The sequence below is a fragment of the Canis lupus genome, chromosome X (assembly GCF_048164855.1).
Source record: "Canis lupus baileyi chromosome X, mCanLup2.hap1, whole genome shotgun sequence".
Taxonomy (NCBI): domain Eukaryota; kingdom Metazoa; phylum Chordata; class Mammalia; order Carnivora; family Canidae; genus Canis; species Canis lupus.
Window position 1 is genome coordinate 92,512,670 of NC_132876.1, and position 20,894 is coordinate 92,533,563.

General features: G+C 40.0%; 1 protein-coding gene and 1 non-coding gene across 2 annotated transcripts in view; both read right to left on the minus strand.

The window, feature by feature from the left end:
- The window catches only part of CYBB (cytochrome b-245 beta chain), a 36,999-nt gene extending 16,714 nt beyond the window's left edge, over window positions 1-20,285 (minus strand). The window contains exons 1-6 of the mRNA XM_072816859.1: window positions 19,225-20,285; window positions 17,170-17,265; window positions 15,678-15,788; window positions 5,180-5,264; window positions 2,318-2,463; window positions 89-279 (exon numbers count right to left, since the gene is read on the minus strand). Coding sequence (XP_072672960.1) covers window positions 89-279; window positions 2,318-2,463; window positions 5,180-5,264; window positions 15,678-15,788; window positions 17,170-17,265; window positions 19,225-19,269 — 674 coding nt within the window. The 5' untranslated portion in view covers window positions 19,270-20,285. The remainder of the gene's footprint in view (window positions 1-88; window positions 280-2,317; window positions 2,464-5,179; window positions 5,265-15,677; window positions 15,789-17,169; window positions 17,266-19,224) is intronic.
- TRNAN-GUU (transfer RNA asparagine (anticodon GUU)) lies at window positions 20,042-20,114 on the minus strand. Its single transcript has one exon. It is a non-coding gene; the product is annotated as a tRNA-Asn (tRNA).
- Window positions 20,286-20,894: the final 609 nt, after the last annotated feature.

The window sequence follows — 20,894 nt, forward strand, 5'->3', positions numbered from 1 at the left end:
CAGACAAGGAGATCACAGTGCCTCTAACAGCATCACACCTGGAAATGGAAGCACTTAAAGGACTTCACCTCAGAGATGAAACACTCACTCAGCTCCATGGATGGCGAGTCCGATGAAGAAGATCACGAAAAGATGGTGTGTGTACCAAAACACTTCAAAGTAAGACCTCCGGATGGTTTTGGTGGAGGAGGTGATAATTAATATGAGGCACAGTGTGATGACAATGCCAGTGATGCCGGCCAACAGAGTCACAGCCACGTATAGACCTCCTTCAGGATTCTGTAAAATATAAACACACACACACACACACACACACACACACACACACATTACTCACAGGCTCTTAAATGCAGGACTACCTATTTATAAAATGTCCAGTGTACAGAGCAACAGATATTTTCAATCCCCCTTAGATAATCCTAACCATCCCTCACAGAGTGATGTAGACTTGGAATAGATATTTCTCAATTTAAAAACATCTTATGTGGTTGAGGTGTCATAGGAAGTACTAATCAATATACTGAAATAGTTCTGAAGGAGTGTCTAATAAGGAACATTGGTGAGCTATAAGATGTCCTAAAAGGGTCTGAAGACATCCTAAAAAGGTCTGAAGCTCCTTCTCCCTTTGGTCTGGAAAGGGCCATAGTGCTTAGCCTGCAAATGTATTGTGGGCATGCCTACCATCTCAGGCGGGGTTCCCCTGAAGCAGATAGACATTGAGATGAGGATTCATGAGCAAGTGATTTTTAAAAAGTGTGCTCCAGAAGAGACTGGTAAGAAGATGGGTTATAGGACAGGAAAGAGAAACAAGTCAAATAAGAGGGTGATCTTAGGCCAAGTCTTTAGAGAGGGTAGCTTCAGCCTGATGCTGCTGAGGAATGATGGGGGGTGAGTCATGCCTCAGAGTTCATCCTGACTCAAGGCAAGGAAGCTGGGCTTTCGTGGCCTGTGCCCATCTGTTATTGGCTAACAGCTGCCCACAGAGAGGTAGCCTTCCAGGCCCTTCCAGATCTCTTTGAGCTTGTGGGCAAAAGGACTCCCTTAGAAAGAAGAAAGAAACCCAGGTATCAGAAATTGAAAGTGGAAACACAGAAAGGTGGAGGGAACACAGACATAGTACAAGTGGTTCAAAGAGATCCAGGCAGAGCATGGCAGTTGGCTCACCTGGCATGTTCACATTGCCTTCCTTCTGTATCATTGTACAATGAGCAATAGGAAAGAAAAATTATCCCAGGCATTACAGAAAAGGAGTTTGTTTACTTTTATGCAAGTTTATTTTTTTTTTTATGTTAGCCTGAAGAGAATGATTTCTACAAAGTTACGCGACTTTTCTGATCATCTTTTCTAAACACGAGGAACCGTATTTGGAATTCGGTGTATGATTTTGTGACTTGGCCATCCCCCCCAAGCCATTGGGCACATGAAGATGATTTGGAGCTTCTCTGTCTGAGTGTAGGAAGCTTTAGCAACTGCTGGAAGGGAAGCAGTCCTTGCTGTGGCTATCCCAAATGGCTGCCCCTGGAAGACCACAGAGTTACTCCCAGTGCATTCAGCTGCTCATGGATGATAATCAGCAGACATAGGCCACCCCTCAGATGTTATAGGCAAGAGAGAAGAAAAGTGCCTCTGCTGGCTGGCCTGGGACTAATACCAAGGCGGGAGTGTTCCCTATTTCACATGAACAATTTCATAGTACATCAGATGACGTCATTCTGTGACCATGGGGGAGTGAGACAAAAACAAGACCACTCCAAAATTATGTCAGAGCCAAGACAACAACACAAGTGACTGCTGCCAAGATACCCAATTCTCGAAAGACCTCCCCCCAATTCCTGACCATACCTGAGGCAGAGCAAATCCTTGCTTTCTTAAACCCCTCCAAAACCACCTAACACAAGTCCATGTCCTACAACAAGCCTCTATTAACACCTTCTTGGAATGTCCCAGACTTTCTCATGGTGGGAGGCCTCTTTTGCTGCAGTAAGTAATAACTCAACTTTGTTTGACTAGACATGTGTTCTTGTCTTTCTTTGATGGTGGGCATTGTCATGGCTGAGCCTGAGTTAGTCCAGATGCCACAGGTGGGCCTCAGGAACTGGAAACCATCTACAGACCCTCCACACATGGGGTCGGGAATGTGGGGGACATCTTCTCTGTACCCACATTCTTAGAAACAACAGGCAGGCTCATCCCACTGACAGTTAGTCAACCTTTGTCATTGTTGTTGTTCTGCCCAAGTGGAGTTCTTCACTCACTGAAATCTAGTCTCAGTTTTAATGGCCTAGGGAACACCTGCATTAGGAAAGAGGGGCCTTACCTTGATTCTCCTTCGAGCAAAATTGAGGTAACTTTCACCAGGATTATCTCCAAGGTTAGAGAGTGCTATTGAGTAAACGTCAGAATTGTTGACTCGCGCATTCACACACCACTCCACATTAAATAAGTGGGCAATGGTATGAATCGCTGAAGAGGAGAGAGAAGAGAAACAAACAAGGTGAAGGGTGAGCACAATTTTACTGTAAGCTGGGTTTCTGCCTCTAGCCTCTGACTCTGTGATAAGTTACAGGGAGACACAGGAATGGCCCAGGACACTTAGACACAACAACTGTGTCTCCAGACCAGAGAGGCAAGACAGTTCTAGTGGGTAAGCTGTTCTCCAGTTGTGAAATCGTACACAAATCACTTGACCTCTCTGGTCTTGGTTTCCTCATTTGTAAAATGAAGATGTTAAATGACACCATCCTAAAGATCCAAGCAAGTTCTAAAATTCTACAAAAATAATCTTGGTCTCCGAGGATATTTAGCTGTGTTCTCATGGTCTCTCTCCTCCTAATATATTTATGCTCAAACAAGAAGACTCTCATGTAATGTATGTCTTTGGCTGGCTCATTCAACTGACTCTGACATTAGGCCAGAAAGACAACAAAATTTTATTGAACTGATATAAACCAATGGCCACAAGAGTGAATATCTTTTTGAAAATTGCATTCCTTACTTAACAAGCACTTATTTTAAAAAAAAAATATTTTATTTATTCGTGAGAGACACAGAGACACACAGGCAGAGGAATAAACAGGCTCAGGGAGCCCGACGCAGGACTTGACCCCGGGTCTCCAGGATCATGCCCTGGGCCAAAGGCAGCGCCAAACTGCTGAGCCACCCAGGCTGCCCTTAACAAGCACTTATATACAATTACTGGGTGCCAAGAACTGTTATAAGTGCTTTATAATGACTTAATCCTTATATGGAGGCTATGATGTAGGTACTACTAGTATCATCTCAACTTACAGATGAGAAAACTGAGGCATAGACTGCTTTAATGTCTTGCCCAAGATCACCAAGCTAGGAAGCAGTAGAGTTAAGAATCAAATACAAGCAATCTGGTACTCAAATCTTTGCTTCTGACCATTATGCTATGTTACTTTCTGATAAGATTTTATCATGCATTTTGCATTTGAACCATTTTGTTAGCCACAGCTTAGAAAGCCTGCACAGTCTACTAATAAGAGAAATCCAGTTAAATATCTGTAATCTAAGACTATTTTACTCAAATTATGTGTAAACTCTTTAAAGGCAGAATAAAAGTCTCTTCTGTTCATCACTGTACATTGTGTGCATGCCTATTGCCTGGGACATCACTTATTTATTAAGTGAATTAGTTATGATTCAATAAGGGTCCTAGATACATCCCTTGTGTCAACATCACTGCTTTAATAATTATAAAATAACACATAAGATAGAATACGTATATACATATGCATACCTATTAGACATAAAATAACAATAATAATAAAGAAGACACTTAGCTGATAAGGGTTATCTTACCCTTAAGATAAGATATCTTCTCAACTTATGGGTTGTGGTCCCCCCTAGGATTACTGCAAGAAATCCACAAATCTACATGTTCAACCTAGTATTTTTTAAAAGATTTTATTTATTTATTCATGAGAAACAGAGAGGGGGGGGGGGCAGAGACATAGGCAGAGGGAGAAGCAGGCTCCACACAGGGAGCCTGATGTGGGACTTGATCCCAGGACTCCAGGATCACACTCCGAGTCAAAGGCAGATGCTCAACCACTGAGCCACCCAGGCATCCCTCAACTTAGTATTTTTTTAATGGATAAATAAAAGTTCTCACTTGTGAACTAACATTTTTTATATTACAAAGCATGGAAAAGGGTAAAGACACTGGGATTTTGTCAGAAAAGCCCAAGGTTAAAAAGTTTTAAGACTTGAAGAAATAAATCCTAATATTGGGATGGGAGAAAGAGTGGTGAATATTTTTTAGTGGAATTCATTCAGAAAGTACAACATGTCTTGGTGGGAATGTAAATTGGTACAGCCACTATGGAAAACACTGTGGAGGATCCTCAAAAAACTAAAACAAGAAATACCATAGGACCCAGTAATCCTACCCAAAGAAAATGAAAACACTAATTTTAAGAAAAGCTATCTGAACCCCTATGTTTATAGCAGCATTTTTAGCCAAGATATGGAGACAACCTAAGTATCCCTTGATAGATGAATGGATAAAGAAATTGTGGTATATAGACACAAAGGAATATTACTCAGCCATAAAAATGAATGAACTCTTGCCATTTGCAACAACATGGATGGACCTAGAGGATATTATGCTAAGTGAAATAGATCAGACAAAGACAAATACCATATGGTTTCACTTATATGTAGAATCTAAAAACCAAACCAACCAAGCAAAACAAAACAGAAGCAGACTCATAAGTACAGAGAACAAACTGATGGTTGCCAAGCGAGTTGGGAGAAAAGGGATGGGCAAAATAAGTAAAAAAGATTAAGAGATATAAACTTCCAGTTATAAAACAAATAACTCACAGGGATGTAAAGTACAGCATAGGGAATAAAGTCAATAATACTGTAATGACTTTGTGTGTTGACAGATGGTAACTACATTTATCATGGTGAGAATTTTATAATGCATGTCATCATCGAATCACTATGCCATATACTTGAAACCAACATAATACTGTATGTTAAATATACTTCAGTTAAAAATAAATTTAAAAAATTCAACATATCCAATCAAAAACCTAATCTACCTAAAAAGACTTATATCTCCTAGAAAATAAAAAGTATCTAGGGATAGAGGGAATTCTCTGGTTCCAAGTTTTCTCTGCAATCTCAAATATCTTAATAAACTTACCAGTGTGAAGTGCAATCATCCATGCCACCAGTTTATGAAAGGTGAGGTTCCTGTCCAGTTGTCTTCGAATTCTTGTTGAGCAGCACTTTGGATTAAAGGGAAAAGAAAATAATAATGTTAACAAGAACGTTTGCTGTGTGCCAGGCAGTAGATATATATCATCTCATTCAATTCTCATAACCACCCTTAAACTATGCCATTTTACACATTTGATAGATGAGAAAACTGAGGCTCAGATGCCTGTGGTCATTTTCCAAAGGTCAAACAGCTAGTGAGTGGCCTACCTGACAGGTACCTGCAGTAACCATATGCATGCAGAACCAGCTCAGCCCCAAGAAACCTGAAGTTTGTTGAGCAACAGGTGTAAGGTCCCTACAACCAGTTTTACCTGGACTCCAAGGAGGAAAGCTCTGGCTCTGTGTCTTCTCCATCACTTTTCCCTGCCCCAGAATGTATGTGAGCTCTCATAGTCCCATGCTGGGCAGTTAGCAAAGGCTCATCTTTGTGAAGATGTCAGCCAGTAACTTAAGTGTCAGGTGAGAGATTCAAATGTCATCTCTCCTAGGAATACTGGCAGTGTAATAGGATTCTCTCCAAGAAAAAAAAAGTGTATTCATTTCATAAGACCCTGAAAGTCTAACGGGGACATAGATAAGTGAACATTTCTAGAACAAGTGAATAATCTTAGAATAACACCCTTCTAAGACATACACTGGCGGGGAGGAGAAAAAATTGTCCACTCATCTCTGTTGACAGAGACATCACAAGATATCATTAGCCAAATGTTAATAGCAAAGAGAACAATGGCTAATATTTACAAAGAGCTTGTGCAAGTATCCATTTTAAGTGTTTTATATGCATTCTGACTTTTCATTCTTGCATCAGTCCTATCAGGGAGGTACCATTATTGTATCATTGTATAACAGATTAGGGAAAAATGTGTGGAGAGGTTACTTTGCCTTAGGGCACATGGTTGGTCAGTGGCAGAGATGGGATTTAAGTCCAGGCTATCTGATGCCAGAGTATCAATATTCTGATATTTTATACCTTGCATGATTACTTTGATATTAAAAATAATATTTTGGCCAGTACTCAAGTGTAATTGTTCTACTAATAACATGTTAGAATATGTGAGTTTGAATCTTGATTTAGATCAATGCCCAAAGTAGAAACAAATAAACAAATTCTGCTTTATGGTTGAATCAAAGCTTGGTCCTCCTGAAAACTGGTCAAATGCTTGCTCTGGCTGCTATTCCCAAGTCTAAATGTACTGCCGTAGAAATACAGAGGATTGTTAAGGAGAGCCAAGTGCCAAAGAAAATCTTAGGTATTATAAGTATCTGGTTCTAAACATACTCAATTTAATCTAGGGATGTTTAATATTTGACTTATTATTTTTTTTAAGTAGGCTCCACGCTTAAGCCCCAACATGGAGTTTGAACTCACAACCCTGAGATTGAGACCTGAGCTGAGATTGAGTCAGACGCTTAACCGACTGAGCCCCCCAGGTGCTCCATGGCTCACATTTTTTAATAAAATGTCCTGATTTGATAGAAAAAAAATGTAGTTGTGTGGAAAATTGTGCTTATGCCACTATCTCTCAGTTAGCTACGTCTACGGAGAGTATGGGAGCACGAGAGCAGATTCCTGGAACAGCAGAAATACTAGTGAGGAAGACTCAGAGGATTCCAGAGAGAGGAAGAAAGAATTAGCCTTTATTGAATGCTTTCTGTGAGCCAGGCCATTCACCCATAATCGTTACCTCATTCAATGGCAATGAAATAGCAATTATTGTCCTCATTTTACAGAAAAAAAACCAAAGCTAAATCTCCCATTGGCTGGGATCCAAGTCTATTTGTCTTTAAAGTTCATATCCTTTCCCACCAAACCAAATGCAAAGATATAGTCACTATTATTCTACATGTCTAAAAAAAAACCCCAAAAAAACAAACAACAAAAGAAACAAAACCCAAGACAAGAATTCAAGTGTAAGTACTCAACAGCAAGGCGGTCACAGAAAGCAAGGTCAGGAGAAGAGAGACCAGAAGAGAAGGAAACCAATGAAAGGCATATTAATCAGATCAGATACTACTATCATATATCATATCATATCATATCCTATGTCATATCATACCATGGTCTCTTTGATTAGAGGACTCTGAGAGATACAGAAAATGCCTCAGAGGTGTTTATTGTTTTGTTTTGTTTGTTTGTTTTTTATCTGAGGGGCAGGAAAGCTTAGGTATTGATACCCCCCAGTTCCCATCCATCACAGACCGACGGCTGGTCCCAGGGCATCAACTCCTTGGCATCTCAGGCTTGCCCCAGGAGAGGGCTGAAAGAAAATCCTCAGGCAGAGAATGAGTGGGGCTTGCAGAAGGCAGCTACTCCATGCGCTGTAGAACGGTAAGTGTGGAGGGAACCTGAGTTCCACCATCAGCATCAGCTATAAACTAAGTGTCCACTAGTGGAGCTAGGCAGTGACTCAGGCTCTCAAAATAAGGGTTTCCTGTTTGAAATCACTTAATTTACATTTCTGTTGGTGAAAAATTGTCCTTGGTTTCTTACATGGCCTCATTGTCTTGTGTGTTTATTTCAAGTGCTGTTCATTGTTTTACAACTTTGTACAATTTTAAGGAATTATCATTTTCCTGTTTCCCAATTGCTAGGTTCCTCCACAGTTTCTTGGAGTCCTTGGGGTGGTAGGCAAAATTCAGATGATCCCCAATGACCTCATATGATCTCCTTCCCTTGAGTGGGGGTGGGACCTGACCTGTGAATATGATGTGATGTCACTCCTACGAGTTTGTTACATCATATGGCAATAGGAACATTGCAGAGGTAATTAAAGTCCCAGTTGACCTTAAGAGAAAGATTATCTGGGTGGGCCTGAGCCAATCACATGGCCCTTTGAATCTGGGTCCAGAACTCAGAGACTAAAGTGTTCAGAGATTCAACGAGCCAGAAGTATTTGGTGTAATGTTGCTGGCTTTAACGTGGAGGAGGCCACATGGAAGGAACACAGGGACTTTCAGATCCTGAATGGCTGTCAGTAAGCAGACAGAAAACTCAGTCCCCCCCCTGCAAGGAACTGAATTTGGCCAGTAAGGATGAGTTTGGAAGACTTTTACCGAGTTTCCATTTGAGAATTCAGCCCAAGGGGCACCTCGACTTCATCCTTGTAATATGTTGAGCAGAGAACCCAACCATACACAGGATGCTGGATTTCTCACCTGCAGAACTGTGAGCTAATAAATTGGGGTTGCTTTAAGCCACTGAATTTGTGGAAATTTGTCACACAGCAACAGGTAATTAATATAGTCTTTATTAGGGTGATGGACCACAATTGGAGTCCTAAGACTGAGAAAATGGAAATAGTAGGATCAGAAATTAGTACTGACTTACATTTCAGAGGGCAAGTTTTGCCATCAGATATACATGTGTTAGATCTCAGCTCTACTACCTAGCTGTGTGACATTGAACAATATGCTCAGTTTCTAACTTCCTCACCTCTTTTTTTACCAGAGTTCTTCTCTCATAGGTCCATTTCCTAGATTCACAAAGAGGTGTTTAATAAATATTTGAGGGTTTTTTGGTATCATTATTTAACTTTTTACTAGTATGGTGTGGCTCCCCAGCTAGAGAGTAAGCTTCCTATGTGCAGAGCAATATATCATATGCTTTAAAAAATATCCCTTGGGGCACCAGGGTGGAGCAGTCAATTAGGTGTCTGACTCTTGGTATGGCTCAGGCCCTGCTCTCAGGGTCGTGAGATTGAGCCCCATGTCGGGCTCCACACTCAATGCAGAGTGTGCTTAAGTTTCTCTCATCCTCTCTCTGCCCTCCCAACTCCTGCCCTGCTCTCTCTCTCTAAAATAAATAAATAGCCGGGTGGCTCAGCGGTTTAGCGCCTCCTTGGGTCCAGGGCCTGATCCTGGAGACCCGGGATCGAGTCCCATGTCGGGCTCCCTGCACGGAGCCTGCTTCTCTCTCTGCCTGTGTCTGTGCCTTTTCTCTCTCTCTCTCTCTCTCCCCCCCCACCCCCGTCTCTCATGAATAAATAAATAAAATCTTTAAAAAAATAAAAAAATAAAAAAATAAAATAAAATAAAATAAATAAATAGCTCTTTTTTAAAAAAAGCCCTCGATAATTATTTGGTTAAATAAATTCCATTTCACTCTTCTAGAACCTAAGATGATTATTCTAAACCTATAGAAATGTATTTACCCACATATCTATACTTGCCACACTTTTTTCTTTTTTACTTCCTTGACAAACTGTTTTGGAATTTGGGGGGAAAATACTATGCTCCTGCATGCTGAATCTGAAGAAAAGCAATATGGTTTTGATGTGGCCTTTACAGTGTCTCCATAGTTCTACACTTATCATCACCAAAATAGATAATCAAAAATATAGAACAGATTCTGATGCCTATCAGCTTGAGCAGCAGTGTTAGAGAAAAATAAACTGAATGCCAGAACAATGGAGAGATGTGCTTGAGAAATAAAGGTCCATTCAGTAATACTCCAATCTTAATAGGTAATTTTTAAAAAAACCACTAAATATGAAACACGTACATCTCCTGAAAAAGAAAAACAGAGACCGTTAGTCACTAATGGGTCAATGGAATAGGTCTCACCAAGGCACCAATCCCTAATTTTTCCCTCTATGTTATGCTGAGGATGGCCAAAAAAAAAAAAAAAAAAGGAAAATCCAAAGAGAAGTCACAGGTCATGTTATATGGAGCTTCCAAATATAATTTCCTCACCATTTCCTGAAAGGAGAGCAAGGCAGCTGATTGGTGGGGTGGGAAGGAAGGGCTTTGCTGCCTGTGACCACCCAGGGCTTGTTTGTTCTTCCTCATCACACAGATACCACGTTATGCTTTTGAGCCACTTCTGGATTACTGCCAGCCACCTCCTAATTACTCAAGCTGCCATCATGCCCCGTGGCTTCCTTGCTGAACTACCTCTTAGCCTTTTGCCATTGACTTCTTTTTTTTTTTTTAAAGATTTTATTTATTTATTCATGAGAGACACAAGAGAGAGACAGAGACATAGGCAGAGGAAGAAGCAGACTCCCTGTGGGAAGCCCAATGCAGGACTCGATCCCAGGACCCCGGGACCACGACCTGAGCTGAAGGCAGATGCTCAACCACTGAGCCATCCAGGTGCCCCTTGCCATTGACTTCTACAAGAAAGTTCCTCTGTTACTGTCACCTAGAGCCTGTCCCGATCTCACTAAGCTAACATTCAAGTGTAAGGGAGATTATGGAGTCATCTCAGGAGATTCCTATGCTCCATTCAAACTGCAAGAGAAAAAAAATTTTTTTCTGAAGAGAAAAAAATTGTTTTAAAGATTTTATTTATTTGAGAGAGAGAGTGTGTGTGCACACGGGGGGTAGGGTGTGTGGTTGTGTAGAGGGAGAGGGACAAGCAGACTCTGTGTGGAGCACAGAGCCGGGCACTAGGGCTTGATCCCACTAACCCTGAGATCATGGCCTGAGCCAAAATCAAAAGTTGGACACTCAGTCAACTGAGCCACCCAGGCACCCTGAAAAAAAATTTTTTTAAGTGTGAAATGGAACTAAAAAGGAGTGCATATTTAATGGGGTATATAACATGAGTTTCCGTAACATGACCATTTCAAAACCTTAAAAGCTCTATTTTATGTGCACCTGGTCTCACCACACATGCCATGAATTCACTTAAATTTGCTGTTTATATGCAATTTGGAAGAAATCACAAAAGCTACCCCTGAATCTATAGAACTCAGGCAAAGAAGCCAATGATAATGTCCAAACCTAGTGGCAGTAGGATATGTGGTAAATGAGAACATCAATTTAATAGAGAACCCAGAAATGGGCCCTCAACTCTATGGTCAACTTATATTTGACAAAGGAAGAAAGACTATCCACTGCAAAAAGGACAGTCTCTTCAATAAATGGTGCTGGGAAAATTGAACAGCCACGTGCAGAAGAATGAAACTAGACCATTCTCTTACACCATACACAAAGATAAACTCAAAATGAATGAAAGATCTAAATGTGAGACAAGAATCCATCAAAATCCTAGAGGAGAACACAGGCAACACCCTTTTTGAACCTGGCCATAGCAACTTCTTGCAAGATACATCGATGAAGGCAAGGGAAACAAAGCAAAAATGAACTATTGGGACTTCATCAAGATAAAAAGCTTCTGCACAGCAAAAGAAACAGTCAACAAAACTTAAAGACAACCTACAGAATGGGAGAAGATATTTGCAAATGACATATCAGATCAAGGGCTAGTATCCAAGATCTATAAAGAACTTATTAAACTCAACAGCAAACAAACAAACAATCCAATCAGCAAATGGGCAAAGACATGAACAGAAATTTCACCAAAGAAGACATAGACATGGCCAACATGCACATGAGAAAATGCTCCGCATCACCTGCCATCAGGGAAATACAAATCCAAACCACAATGAGATACCACCTCACACCAGTGAGAATGGGGAAAATTAACAAGAGAGGAAACAACAAATGTTGGAGAGGATGTGGAGAAAGGGGGACCCTCTTGCACTGTTGGTGGGAATGTGAACTGGTGCAGCCACTCTGGAAAACTGTGTGGAGGTTCCTCAAACAGTTAAAAATAGAGCTACCCTATGACCCAGCAATTGCACTGCTGGGGATTTACCCCAAAGATGCAGATGCAATGAAACACCGGGACACCTGCACCCCAATGTTTCTAGCAGCAATGTCCACAATAGCCAAACTGTGGAAGGAGCCTCTGTGCCCTTCGACAGATGATGTATAAAGAAGATGTGATATATGTACACAATAGAATATTACTCAGCCATCAGAAAGAATGAATACCCACCATTTGCTTCAACATGGATGGAACTGGAGGGTATTATGCTGAGTGAAGTAAGTCAATCGGAGAAGGACAAACATATGGTTTCATTCATTCAGGGAATATAAAAAATAGTGAAAGGAATTAAGGGGGAAAGGAGAGAAAATGAGTGGGAAAAATCAGAGAGGGTGACAAAACATGAGAGACTCCTAACTCTGGGAGACGAACAAGGGGTAGTGGAAAGGGAGGTGGGCGGGGGATGAGGTGACTGGGTGACGGGCACTGAGGGGGGCACTTGACGGGATGAGCACTGGGTGTTATACTCTATGTTGGCAAATCGAACTTTAATAAAAGATATACAAAAAAAGAAAACAGGGATCCCTGGGTGGCGCACTGGTTTAGCGCCTGCCTTTGGCCCAGGGCGCGATCCTGGAGACCCGGGATCGAATCCCATGTCGGGCTCCCGGTGCATGGAGCCTGCTTCTCCCTCTGCCTATGTCTCTGCCCCCCCCCCTCTCTCTGTGTGACTATCATAAATAAATAAAAATTAAAAAAAAGAAAACATTAATTTATTTGTATAGCACTGTTTAAAACTTTGTAATGGCATGTTTATTCTCTATCTCTTTTATGAGCTCATGGCCCATGTATTTATTACCCTTTATTCACCGTGTGTCCCCCAGTACTTAGCATGTAGCTGGCAGTCAACACATATTTGTTGACTGACAACTCGCAGTTGACAGCTTAATCAATTAATATACTTTTAGGATGTTATATTCATTCTTACAGTTGCATTGTCTCACCTGCTTTTCAGCTAAAAAGAAAAAAAAACCCTGTGAGACAGGAAGTCCAACAGACTTCCCTTGACCATGTGGCTAAACACAGAACCACACTGACAACCTCTGACTCTCAGACTATATAAGGTTACAGATGAGAGCTAACAGTCTCACCTTCCTTTTTCTTTCTGATCTGAAGACTAGAACTGTCATCCAATGAGAATTTAGTTTCTGCATGGCAAGTTGGGTTTATTAAGGATTCTCTGGGGACTTCTGTATCCTAAGCCCCATCCTTCCCCATCTCCCTCAACAAAGGAGTCTTTATCTTCCCCATGGTGGGCCAATACTGGGGCTTTATTTCTCCAAATAATCACAAGGATTATAAAGCAAAGTCTAACTGATTAAGACCACTGGAAACTGAAGGGAAGTTCTATGACTATGTAGTTTGCACAACATCCTACTAACAAATCCTTGAAGTTACAACAGTCTTGCCATTTCTGCCTGGGCTATTCAGCACGCCCAACATTCACATAGATGGTGGACTTTTTAAAGACTGTCATAGGACAATAAGATAGTTTTGAGTTTAGGTGGCACGTGGGGAAGTGAATGGTCTCTGGGGACACAATGAGCTGGATTTGAATTCCAACATTGCCATTTCATTGCATCCCCATCTCACCGACTTGACGTGCAGCCTTTATGAAGTGAGCTCTGTGAAGACTCAGTAAGTGGCAGCTATTTGGATTTCCAACACTGTTCACAGCACGGTCACTTATTTTAATCCCAATCAGAAAAGAAGTTTCATTTGTCAAGGTCACATTTCAGGTTGGGAAACCCAGAAGGAGAGACACTCCGTGTTTATAAAAGAATGTTGCATGCTGCTAATTTAAAAAAATACATTCTCTTACATACAGATCTCTCTGATTAGCAAAGCTTCTGTGCAATTTGAAGAACAGCCTTATTTTGTCCCTGTCTTTAAAGACACTCATGAAGATCTTCCCTCCTGGGCCACAGGAAGCCAGAAAGCAACCATTACAACATGTGCTTTTCACAGGGCATGGTAGCTCAACGGCAGTGCAATTGGGGCCTGTGCGGTAACAAGGATTTCTTAACAGGCCATCCTGGTGAAAACCCTGCCTATTTCTCAGGGTGTACTTCCTCTAAATAGAAAGTATTCAAACAGGGCATAGGAAGGAAGGCTAAAAGAAGAATTGTGCCTCCCTAAAAATGAAAAGCGACAGTACATGAGCCTCTTAACAAATGTGCATTGGGCACCTACAATATATCAGGCTTTGTATGTTACAGGGGGCTCGTTGACAAAACTTTAAATCAAATGGAATTTTACCTCTGCAGTTTCTTAGAATGAGAAGATAATTTAGAAATCCTTATAATCAGTGTCAACTATTAGTTGTATCCTGCTAATCCTATATTCCTAGATCAACTAGTAAATCTAGTAAGACTAGGAAAAATAAGGCAGAATGTAAGGCAAATTCTACTTGTTATTTACAGTTCAGATCCTTCCCCCAAATGTTCCATGATTGCCAAATTAATATTTACTTCTCAGCTATACATTTAAGGTCCCACTTTACCAGCCAAGTTCCAGCTGTCCTCTGCAGCCTTATCTCAGACACCTGCCCTTTACAATCCTTACATCCCCATCAAAGTAGATTGCTCACTGTTCTCCTCTATAAATTATCTCTACTTAATAGATTCTTTTAAAGATAGTTAATATAAAACACATACATTTTATTAAGAGGAAAAACAGAGGCTATTAGTTACTAAAGATCCCGTGGAATGGGTCTCACCAAGATATCAATCCCTTTTACTTTTCCGAGCTACCCTCTTTGGTGGGATCAGGAACCGCAAACAAATCCAATGAAAAGCCACATGCCATGCCCATATGGGGCTTTCATGAATATAATTTCCTCACCACTTTCTTTGCCGTGGCTCATTCCATTTTCTCCATGTAGAATGTCTTTCTCTTTCATTTATATCTCCTAGTGGCTTATTTGATCCTCATATGCCCATATTTGATGCTACCTTTTTGATGAAACCTTTCTTCATTCCCTGACCCACCTTCATTCCAAATCTCCCCCCTTCTTTGATTCCCCCATAGCTCCTTATTTCTAATGTTTTGTGGGACCCATCGTATTTTGCTTTGTATTGTATTTATTTTTGTACACAGATCTCAGTAGATTCTAAGTTCCTTGTTTCTCATCTTTGTATAAGAACAATAAGAAATTCATATACCATTTTATAGGTTACAAAGTTTCTTCTTACATAATCTTTTCTTTCTTCTAGCATAGTACATTTAGGGGATCACCAAATTGCCAAAGTGAGGGTAAAAAAAAAAGTCTTGAGCACTTAGAAAGCTTTGAACTCCTCAATTCCATGGACTCAATACCTCTTAGTCACTCTCATTATACTGTGGCTCATCATTCATTGATTTCAACTGCTTGGGATGTTATCCACAAAGTGACTGTGTCTGACTTAAATATTTTGAAAAACATGGCATTGTAAGATTGATTCCCAAATCCCATGTCAGCCTCATAAAGTCCATAATGTATTATATCATATATGTCTGATGTGTGTGTGTGTGTGTGCATGTGTATGTGGATGCACAAGTGTTTGATTGCTCTTCTTGAGGTGTAGGTTGGTTGGCTTTTTAAAAATGTCCATTCCAAGTGAAATGGTTGTCCCGGGGAGCTCCATCAACAACAAATATAGAAATACCATGGAGAATCAGGCATCACTTGACTTGTGAATATTGGACAGAGGTTGGGATCCTCACCTTAGAAAGGGCATTTTTGCTTTTCCTTAGAAAGGACATTTAGTTTGATGGCCTTTGAAAATTTTGAGAAGTTTTCAATTTTGTAAATGTTTGCTCTTACCGCACTGGAACCTCTGAGGAAGGAGAGCAGGTTTCGACAGACTGGCAGCAAAATCAGCATGCAGTTGAAATTCAGGCAGGCTGCAGGGGCTCTGGCCAACGGCAGTGCAAACTGGAAGGTGCAGGATAGGAAGCAGGTTACTTCTGTGAGCACAGGATACCCCTCTGCCACTTGACCAGAGTTCCCAGATGAGACACCAAGTAATCTGAGAAGGAAGGCCCTTCAGAACCAAGAGTCTATCTTTAGGGCCTGCTGGGATCCTTCGTTTTAATTTGGCCCTTCTCTCCCACCCCAACATTTTACTATGAAAATTTTGAAATGTAAAGAGAATTTGAAATACTTTCATAATGACACCTGTTTTCCCAACTCCCAGATTCCACCATCATAGATCTCTCCCCCCATCTACCCATCCCTCTATCCATCCATCAATACATCTTATTCTTGATGCATTGCAAAGTGACTTGCAGACATTAGTTCACGTCCCCCTAAATAGTTAAGCACGTGTATTATTAATTAGAGTTCAATATAGAAACTGGGGTTTTCTAAAGAAAATTTTCTTAGTTCTCAGACTCACTTCTGCAGTAACTTAAGTTGGTCTGGTGTAATGCTTTGACATTATAATTGTTCTTTGTAACGCCTACAGAAGTTGCATATTTTGGAGGGGAAAGCAAAGGGAAATCATCCTTCTCAGTGTCAACCTGAATAAGCTAACAACAATTATAATAGTACAATATAATTATGTGTCATAATTATTTATATATATGATATATAATACACATTACCATTGGTATTAAGTATGAATTCACGGTTTCAGCATGATCTAACAAATGGTATCCTGTGAGGGCAGTTGTAATTGTAGTTATTTTCATTTGTCATGAAGAAGAGCCCTGGCAGCTCAAGGAAATCAAGGATGGTAAAGAACCCCAAGGAAAATTGGCAGCCTTCACTCTGCTGGCCTAGTCAGTGTGACTCTTGGACAAGTTCCTCAACGATTCCATCTGGAGGGAGAGGCTTATTTCCCAAAGATCATTTCACAACATGTCGCTGAGCTCTCCATGCACAAAAGTGTCAGGAATCAGATGATTTAAAGAATATGGAAAGTCTCACTTGCCCCACCTATGTCACCCTTGGATGGATCTCTCCAAATTTGCCTGCCATTCCGGAGTTGGCATCAGATTTCTTCTTTAAGCTAAACAGTGGCACAGTAGTTCTTGGGAGAGGAGGGATGCTGCTGGGAATCTCTGATTCCCAGATAAACGCTTTAGTTTATCTAACACTGGGTGGCCTCAAGACTCGTGCCCAGGTGGTTGCAATGGAGGGATCGAGGCTAGTGGTGTTATTTGGGTTGGTCAGAATATTTATTTAAAGTGTTGAAAGGAAAAAAAAAACAAAACAAAAAAAAATAAATAAAGTGTTGAAAGGAATAAGAACCAGAATCTTTGATTAGAAATGTGAGCCAGTCAATATTGCATGAGATGGAACTTTTACTTACCCCAAGAAGTTTTCGAGTGTAAAAGAATTCTTCTCCATTGTTATAAACCCCATAGAACCAGATAAAGAGGAAGACGTTCAGCCCCAGCCACACCAGCTGCAAAAAGAGAAATAGTTGCGTGAAGTTTCCACATTTCCATAGGTAGATTTCACATAAGATTAGAGTCAGACTGGGGTCAGGACTTCCCCAGTCTAGCCTTCAACGAAGCTGATCACAAATTTGGGTGTAACCAGCTCAAAGTCAGCTTTTTCCTACAACAGTGCCACTACACTTTGTGATTGACCTTTCCACCTTGTGTGGTTTCCCATGATTCTTTCTCTACCAGCCAGTATGCCAGGTTATTATTAGTCTATCACCCCTTTGTCTTTTTCCTCTTCTTTTCTTCTGGAGCTTAAATAGATAGCGGTGAGTGAGTCTTCTCAAAAAAGAAGGGAAAGGCATATGCTACTATATAGTCCCCTGCACCTGTAAGACATTGTATCCTATTCTCGTGGGTGCCATCGCCTCCCTCCACCACATGGCACCCCACCCCAGCTAGTGGGAGTCACATCAGCTAGAACGTCAAGCCTTTGATTCTATTTGGTAAGTTTGCTTAACTTTTAAAAGAGGGAATATTGAACAGGAACAAGGGGTAAGGGGCATGGGATTTTGTTTTTTTTTTTTAAAGAGACCCTTTTACATTTTGACTGCTCATTGCATCCCAAGCACAGATTGCATTAAGTGGAGGCACTGCTCAGTCTCTAACCTTCAGCTCCGTAGTGATATTTTCTTACTTGTGCTTTAATGCCATTAAATGTCTATGGGTGCTTAAGAATGAACTCTTTATGAAGAAGAAGGTATTAAAACTACTTCTCCATTCTTACTCTTGCTTTCCAAGATGTGTCTTTACTGTGAAGCATATGAGTGTGCAATTTAGGAGGAGGTCATCTCCTGGGGAAAACTGTGGTAGGAGCTAAAAGTATAATATGAACTTGTTTTCTATAGGAATAATCTGTTCTCAAAATGGTGATAAGAAGCCAAGTGAACAGCTCTGAGTCCTCAGAAGAATTCTATATGGCATTAGAATGTTGGTTTGGCATATTTTTTTTAATGACACAGTATTTCTTGCTTTTATTTGTGACACAAATTCCTCTCTATGTCTGCAACTCAAAGGCTCAATATTTACTTTATGATAAATTCTTTCAGAAATTCCACTCACAAGTGTTCTTTTTTAGCATCAGTACAATACTTTCATTGGCTATTTGGAAAGGCTAATTATAAATCACATTTCTATCTTCCCAATTGTCCGTGATCGCTTTGCTGAGACCGCCATCTTAAAATAATAGTTGGTCCTTGTTATGGTAAAAGACTAAAGATATTAACATGAAAATTAGCCCTATCTTTACTTACAAAAATTGTTTCTTAAAATAAACTAGATTTATACATATATATTTATATATATACATAATATATATCCACTGTATTTATGAGTCTAGTTTATTTCAATTTCCTTCCCTTGAATTTCTATAAACCTTGTAAACAACTCAAGTTTACCTCAGAGAAAAAAAGGTACTTTTTAAAAAAAGAAAGTTGAGAACGTCAATTAGTTTTGGTGTAATCACTGAAATAAAGGCCAATTTCCCATACATGAGTCAGCCTTGTACCTGTTATTTGGAAGATGGTGTAAAATTATGATTCCCCATTCCTAAGTGGTATAAGCACATAAAAAGTGGAGAATTTGCCTCTGAGTAAATATTAATAAACAACTTAGACTTGTAGATTATTAGCATGAAATGTCTTCTACTTGCTCTGTGAAATGCTGGCTACTTTAGTACTCCCAGATTCAAGTAATAAGTAGGCGAAGTGATCCCCCAGATACATTCTTATCATTAATAAGTTTGGAAGAATGCACTCAGTCTTGCTTACAGATAGATGTATGTTCACATGGTAAATCAGTTTCAATACAATTTCTCAAAGAAATAAAACAAACGAACAAAATAATTTTGCCCTATTTTAGTTTTCCGGAGAACCCCAACAAGTTCAAGAATTTATCATTTCTCTCTCATTGGTACTTACAATGACAAAGATGGAGAGCCCCTCATTCTCAATCCAGTTCCCCATGGTGACAAAGGTTCAATGCCTTGTGTCTGCCTTTCTTCTCTGCTCTGCTTCTTCTTCCCATGAGGAAATGAAAACAGCAGCCTTGGGGCAATCGGTTTCCTTTTCTATTATCAGAAATTAGCTAATCATTGGTCAACTGAAAATCTTGTTTCCATAAGAACTTTAAATCTTTAAACCACAAAAAAAGCTGCAGAAAAAAGGTCTAAAATAATCCAGTCATAACTAAACCGAGTAGGAAATGAGACCAATTTCTACAACTGAGAGACAAATAACAGTCCAATGATGGTATATATTTTACACAGGGACTTAACTTTTTGATTAATTGGTTATCAAGTAGTAATTTTTAAAAAGTCACTCAACCAGCCATGACTTCATGCTGGATAAAAATATTACATATCTTTTGACAGACGGAGCAGCATTTTACAGTCTTGTTGAGAATAATAACAACAATGATGGTTGATACTTATAGCATACTTACCTCATGCCAATTTTCTAAGATACATATGTGTGTGCATACACATATACACACATACATATACAAACATATATATTTACATATGATTTGATACATGCCAAACACAGACACGCATATTAAATTCAGTATATAAATAAATTCACTTGATTCTAACAATTCAACCCCTATAGAATAGTTTTTTATAAGATCTTTTTAGTTTTTGAATTTTTATTTAAGTTTTGTTAGTTAACAGTGCAATATTGGCTTCTGGAGTAGAATTCAGTGATTCATAAAGATTTTATTTTTAAATAATCTCTACACCCAACGTGGGGCTTGAACTCACAACCCTGAGATCAACAGTCACATGGTCTACCAACTGAGCCAGCCAGGCGCCCCTAAAGTAGTTTCTATTACTATGATTATGCTTACAGATAAGGAAATTGAGACCCAGAGCAGTTAAGTTACTTGGCCACGGTCATGTAATTAGGAAATAGTAAAGTTGGGATTTGAAATCCAAGCACTTTGGCTATACTTCTAACCGGATGCCAGAAAAAAAAAAAAAGCCTAACTGTGTCAACCCCATCCAAAATCACTTCAAATACAATTACAGGAAGTAAAAATATAACAAATATAGCAAAATGTTTGGATGACTATAGTATTCCCAGGAAGACATGACATCCTCTAGGTTAGATATGTAAACAGGGTCGAAACAAAGGTATATGTGGCAGGTGCCAAAAACCAGATTTAGCTTTTTTTTTCCTGACTACTATGTCTTCAGGACATGAAAGAGACAGGAGGGTGGGATGGTAACCCCAGTATGAGATCAAAGCTGACAAATTACACAAGGGTGGTTGTACAACAGCTATAGTTAATGAAGAATTCAAAGCAGAAATAGCAGGACCAAATGGGAATGAGAGAATCAAAAGAGGAGAAGCATGAAACTGTTTTTGGTGGTTGTTTACTTATGAGCCACTTTGAAACAGCCTATAGAATTAGGACAATTAGAGAAGTAATATTATTTTTCACTTAATATTTAAGGAAAGGGGGATGCCTGGGTGGCTCCATGGTTGAGCATCTGCCTTTGGCTCAGGTCATGATCCTGGGGTCTTGGAATCCAGTCCCGCATCAGGCTCCCTGCGAGGAGCCTGCTTCTCCCTCTGCCTATGTCTCT